This window comes from Empidonax traillii, unplaced genomic scaffold (genome assembly GCF_003031625.1).
Source record: "Empidonax traillii isolate 1590-97213 ecotype Southwest subspecies unplaced genomic scaffold, ASM303162v1 scaffold6421:size19640, whole genome shotgun sequence".
NCBI classification, from domain to species: domain Eukaryota; kingdom Metazoa; phylum Chordata; class Aves; order Passeriformes; family Tyrannidae; genus Empidonax; species Empidonax traillii.
The window spans coordinates 3,356-9,170 of NW_020961614.1; the positions used below are offsets into that span (position 1 = coordinate 3,356).

The following is a 5,815-nucleotide window of genomic DNA, read 5'->3' on the forward strand; positions in this document are numbered from 1 at the left end:
GCAGTGTCCCCAAGCAGAGCCACAGCCTGCCCTGGTGCCACCCCAAATCCACGGAGCCCTCCAGGAGGGGGGACGGAGGGGCTGGGAAGGAACCTGGGGGTGCTGTGACAGCGGCTGGGCATGAGCCCAGGGGGAAAGGAGGCCAAGGGCGCCTGGACTGGGTCAAAGCCAGTGACTGTCCCCTGTGCTTGGGGGGATCCTCAGGTCAGGGGTCCAGTTCTGGAACCCTCAGGAAAAGAAGGGCATTGAGGGGCTGGAGCGTGTCCAGAGAAGGGAACGGGGCTGGAGCATAAGGAGAAAGACCTGGAGAACTCCTGAGGGAGCTGGGGGGGCTCAGCCTGGAGAAAAGGAGGCTCAGGGGAGACCTTTGGGCTCTGGAACCCCCTGACAGGAGAGGGAAGCTGGGGGGGATTGGGCTCTGCTGCCAGGGAACAAGAGACAGGAGAACAGGGAATGACCAGGAGATGTTCAGGTTGGACACCAGGAGGAATTTCCCCATGGAAAGGGCTGTCAGGCACTGGCAGGGGCTGCCCAGGGGGGTTTGGGGTCCCCGCCCCTGGAGGTGCCCAAGGAAGGATGGAGGTGGCACTCAGTGCTCCGGGCTGGGGGTCAGGGTGGGCATCGGGCACGGGGGGGACTCCGTGACCTTGGGGGGGTCCTTTCCCAACCTCAGTGATCCCCTAAAAGACGTTTTCCCAGCAAACCCCAGACCCAGGGCACAAGGACCTGACCCTGTTTTCCTCCCCAAAGAGCACCTTGAGTGATGCCCAAGAAGTTCCAGGGGGAAAACACCAAGTCGGCTGCTGCCCGAGCGAGGAAAGCCGAGGCCAAGGCAGCGGCCGATGCCAGGAGGCAGCAGGAGCTGGAAGATGCCTACTGGAAGGACGAGGACAAACACGTGATGAGGAAGGAGCAGAGGAAGGTCAGTGCCCGCCCAGGGAGGCGTCTCCTAAATCCTGGGAGGTCCAGGGATACCCCACACCCCGTCCTGGGCTCCGTTCCGGGGGGGGAAAAGCCGGAATTCGGCGGCTTCTCCTGGAGCTAAAAGCAGCCCGGTGTGGGAGTGAGGTGTGAGCTTCTCTGTGCAATCCCCAGCTCCGCTGGATCGCAGAGTTCCCGAGGGAGGCAGCGCCAGCCTTCTGCTGGGAACTGCTTAAAAACGAACCCAGGCAAAGATCAGGAATCTGGACTGTGCCCAAAACGCTCCTTTAGCTCCTTTTCGTTCCTCCTTTTCCTTTTCTCGCCTCGGATTTTCAGAGGAGGAAAATGGAATCAGCAGATTAATGAGGGTCTCAAAAAGCTCTTTTCTCTCCCTCCTGGTTTTGCTGTTCTCCACATCAGGAATGTCTCTATCCTGAGGTTCCCTCTGGTTTGCCCTTCGCTGGGTCCCTGTTCCCATCAGTGTTTTTTGGGTTATTTATTTGGGTTTTTAATGTCCTGCTCTTGTTACCCAAATCCACCTCCTGGTTTTGTGGGGTTTTTTTTAGGAACTCTTAGTGATGATTTAGCTGCTTCCTCTGACATTATCCCTCTTTCCTCGTGCTGTCTGTTGGGATTTAGGGGGTTCCTGGGCTTGTGCTGCTCCAGGAATTGGGAGCTGTGGCAGGAGGCACCACGTCCCCGTGACCTTGGGCCCTTCCCACTGTGTCCCCTGCGTGAGTTCATCCCTAATTTGTGTCCTGGAATCCGGAGTCCTGTGGGCTGTTCCCAGAGCGATCCCGTAATGCCCCCTAATTGCTTCCTGGAACGAGGAGTTGTTATTGCTGGATTTAAGGGCTCGGCCGAAGGTGACCTGTTTGTGCTTCCAGAACAGCCTCCTGCGGGCAGGGAGGACGGGAATTTGGAGAGGGGGGGGGGAGGGATGTGCTGGGAGCTGGGATTGCTGACTGGGAAACTGGTTCCTGTCCCCAAACTGCTCCAGCTTTCCTTCCATCCTGTGGGCGATGGAAGGGCCGTGTCTGATCCCGTTTCCAGGCTCTGGTGAGCCCTGGAGATCCCGCTGGGCACTCGGGCACGCTCCAGGGCGGTTCTGCTCCGCTCACTTGCCACCTGCGTCATCTTCCTGGCATTCCTTGGCCTCCCTGCCATGCCAGGAGCTCTCCAGCCTTTCCAGGGCCTCTCCTGAGAGGGGAACCAAGGAGCTGGTTGTGCCTGGGACCTGGCTCTCCTCCCCACAGCAGCTGGGAAGCTCTTCTGGGAGCTGGGTGAGCCATTCCTTGCTCAGGCACTTCCCTGTGAGGCTGCAAACTCGTGTTTTGACACCCAGATCCTTGGGAATGGACGTGTCCCGCTGAAGGAATCTCATCCCCTGCTCCTCCCAGTGCCCTGTGGCCTCCTCGAAACTCCCTGGAGCTGGTGGCCAACCTGGAAATTCCACCTGGATCCATTGTGATCCTGCACTGTGGCCACAGACACATCCCTGTGTATCCCTTCCCTCTCCCCTTCCCTCCTCTCCCCCTTCCCTCTTTTGTTTGTTTGAGTTTTTGGGTTTTTTTTCCCCCTGACCTTCCAGGGTCTGGAAAGGGAGGGAGGCAGCTCTCAGCCAGAGCACTGAAAGCCCTTAAGGTCTTGTTCCACGGGCTTGTCACCCTCTTCCCTGGGCAAAGTGGCTCTCGAGCTCCTTCTGGAGCACTTCAGGTTCCCACAGGAGCTGCTCTGCCTGTCGGAATCCGCCCGGCCGCGCGTGCCGGCCCTCGGGAAGGGCATGAGGACGGATCCAGGCTCCTCACCAGCAGCTGCTGAACTCCCAGCCTCCCAGCACTGATTAAAATTAAAGTGGAAAGCTTAATCTGATTGTCCTGGCACTCCTCCTCCGCAGCAGGGTCGTGTTTCTCAGGGCTGACATCACCGGGCAGGGATGTGGGAATCGTCATTCCAGAGGGATGGGGACGGGCTGTCTCTGTCCTGCTGAAGGTCGGGGTGATCCAGCTTGCTCCTGTTCCAGCGGGATTCCCTGCTGCTGGAAGGGAGGGGTTGATCCCTCTGTAAGGTTTGGGGGTGACCTGGTCCTTCCTCCCTTGCAGGAGGAGCGGGAGAAGCGGCGGCTGGAGCAGCTGGAGCGCAAGAAGGAGCTGCAGCGCCTGCTGGAGGAGGAGGACTCCAAGCTCAAAGGGAAGTCACCCAAGCAGGTCACTCCAGGGAAGGTCACCAGGGCCCAGATCGAGGAGACGATCAGGAAAGACCAGCAGCAGAAGGAGAACGCGGATACAGGTTTGGGAATGCCATGGAAAGGCCCTGGCAAGTGGGGTGGTGTGGGATGGGGGGCCTGCTGCTTCTCCACCTGCTGTCACTGAAGGATGAGGTGTTTGGAAAGCAGGAGCTGCAGGCCTGGGTTGTAAAGCTTTGGCTGCCCAGGAAGTGGTGGATTCACCATCCCTGGAAGTGTTCAAAAAACACGTGGATGTGGCACCTGGGGACGTGGTTTAGCGGTGAATGTGGCTGTGATGGTTGAGGGTTGGACTTGGTGATCTTAAAGGTCTTCTCCAACCTTAATGGCTCCGTGATTCTGTTCCCGTGCTGCCTGCAGCCATTCCCGTGCTCCCTGCTTGGCTGTGTCCATGTCCAACACCCAAATATGGGAAAAAGAACCCTCCTGGCACCTCGGGGTGGAGCAGAGCTGCAGAGCCAGAGCTCTTGCAGCGCTGGCCCCGGACTCTGGCCGAGTTTTCCAGAGGGAAAACCCTCCCCTGGGGGGGTTGCCCAGGCTGGATTTGATGGCTCTGCCTTTTTCCCCTTCCCTGTGCAGCGGAGAAGACCCACCTGGAAGTCCCCTTGGAGGAGAACATCAACAGGAGGGTGCTGGAGGAGGGCTCGGTGGAGGCCAGGACCATTGAGGATGCCATCGCTGTGCTCAGGTGCGTGGCGGTTTTCCCAGTCCTCATCCCTGGGTTCCCGGGGCGGGGAGGGGCCCGTTTCCCACGGGCTGGGGCTGTCCCTGGCGCCCACGTGTCCCGCTTTGCCCCGGCAGCGTGGCCAATGACGGGGACAGGCACCCCGAGCGCCGCATGAAAGCCGCCTTCACCGCCTTCGAGGAGCTGCACCTGCCCCGCCTGAAGCAGGAGAACCCCAACATGCGCCTGTCCCAGCTCAAGCAGCTCCTCAAGAAGGAGTGGATGAGGTCCCCGGAGAACCCCATGAACCAGAGGCACAAGGCCTACAACAGCCACAAGTAGAACTCGAGCTGCTCCTCCGGCCGCCCCCACCCCCGGCCCCGGACTGTTGGGCAGAGGAAGCGGGAGACACGAGGAGCGTCCTCTCCTCCGCTTTCCCTTCCCTGTCCCCGCTTTCTTCTTGGATCTCAGAGGAGCACGAGGCCACCGCCCACCCAGGGATGCCCTTGTGTCCCCCCCCAGACAGACTAACGCCACCTTCACCTTCCCAAATCCGGGCATTCCCCGACAAAACCAGCTACTAACTCGCTTCCAGACCTCCAGCAGGTCCGGGTGGGGACCCCCGTGGTGGCCACCCCCTCCCAGACTGTCCCTGTCCCCGCCCTCGCGCTCTGCAGAGGGATTTTGGAACCATCCCACAGAAGGCACCTGCTCCCTGCTCCCAGTGCCATCCTTGGGGTGCCCCCGAAGAGATTCCAGACTGGGATTGCTGTTCCTCCAGCTGCCTCTCTGCTCTTGGTCTCAGCCCCAGCGGGAGCAGGAGGGTGGGGAAGAGGGGAAAGCCACGTTCTCTCCAGGAGGAACGGGAGAGATGCCAGCCTGGCGTGGTTCCTGCCTGCTCTGGGCAGGGCTCTGGTGCCAGGCTGCTCCGTGGGACATTCCCAGTGTCCCTGGGCAGCTGCTGGTGGCATGGGAGGGGCTGCAACCCCAAATCCACCCTGACAGTGGAAGCTGCTGCTTCTCCCATCCCTTCTTCCCGGGCTCAGGCCGGAAGGTGCCGTGGGGGCCTTTGGAAAGGGAGGTGACACCGACCCCCCGTGCCACCTCTGCTCCCCTGGGGGTCCCTGTGCTGGCCCGGGCAGGAGGAATGGGATGAGCTCCTGTGGGAATGCAAGTGAGATCTGTGAGCTCCCTTGGGAATGCCAGGTGAGATCCATGGGCTCCCTTGGGAATGCCGGAGAGCTTTAGCCCCGGAGCCACAGCACAGTCCTGCCCTCACCTCCAGCAGCCGCTGGGTTTTCCTCTCTTCCCTCTCTTTTTCCATCTCCTGGTCTCCTTTGGGAGTGAAACTCCTTTTCCAGGGAATTCCTCCCAGCGGCTCCAGGGCCTGGGGGTGTCTCACTCATGGCTGCTCATCCCACGGGATTGAATCAGACTCATCCCAAGCCGGGCTGAGCCTTTGAAGCCGAGCCCCTGCGGCTGTTTTGGGGCTGCCCCCAGCCCTCTGCACCCCCCTAAGGGAGCTGGGCTGGCCAGTGCCCCCCCTGCACCCCCAGACCCAGCCAGGGAGGAATGAACCCCCCCCCCATCCCCTTTCTGTGAGAGTTTGTTGTGTTTGAACCCAATTAAAAATGAAAAAACACCCCCAAATCCTCTTAAATAGGGGAAGGAATAAGGAGGGGATGATTGAGGGGGGGGTTTCCTTTTCCTGGCTTGCCACGGGTGGGGCTCTTTATTCCCATGAAACGCTGCAGAAAATCCCGCTGGGAGTTGGACATGTGATTCCTGCCTGGACTGGGGGTCTCTCAGAGGGGGGGTCCCCCTTTTTGACCCCCCCCTGCTCCCCATCCCCAGCAGGTTGTGCTTGGTGGGGCTGCAGCGTCTGACACGGGGAAAGCCCCCCCATTCCTGCTGGAATAATGAACCCACGTGAGTGTGTGTGTGTCCCCCCTCAATCCCCCCCATCCCTACAACCCCCCAGGGCT

At 60.4% G+C, this 5,815-nt stretch overlaps 1 protein-coding gene across 1 annotated transcript; it reads left to right on the top strand.

Annotated features, from left to right (window-relative positions):
* Nucleotides 1-635: 635 nt before the first annotated feature.
* Nucleotides 636-5,480, top strand: CCDC124 (coiled-coil domain containing 124). Its single transcript, XM_027911189.1, has 4 exons — nucleotides 636-922; nucleotides 3,024-3,210; nucleotides 3,746-3,854; nucleotides 3,968-5,480. Exons 1-4 carry the CDS (start codon nucleotides 764-766, stop codon nucleotides 4,170-4,172), a joined length of 660 nt encoding a protein of 219 aa, XP_027766990.1. The 5' UTR covers nucleotides 636-763; the 3' UTR covers nucleotides 4,173-5,480.
* Nucleotides 5,481-5,815: the final 335 nt, after the last annotated feature.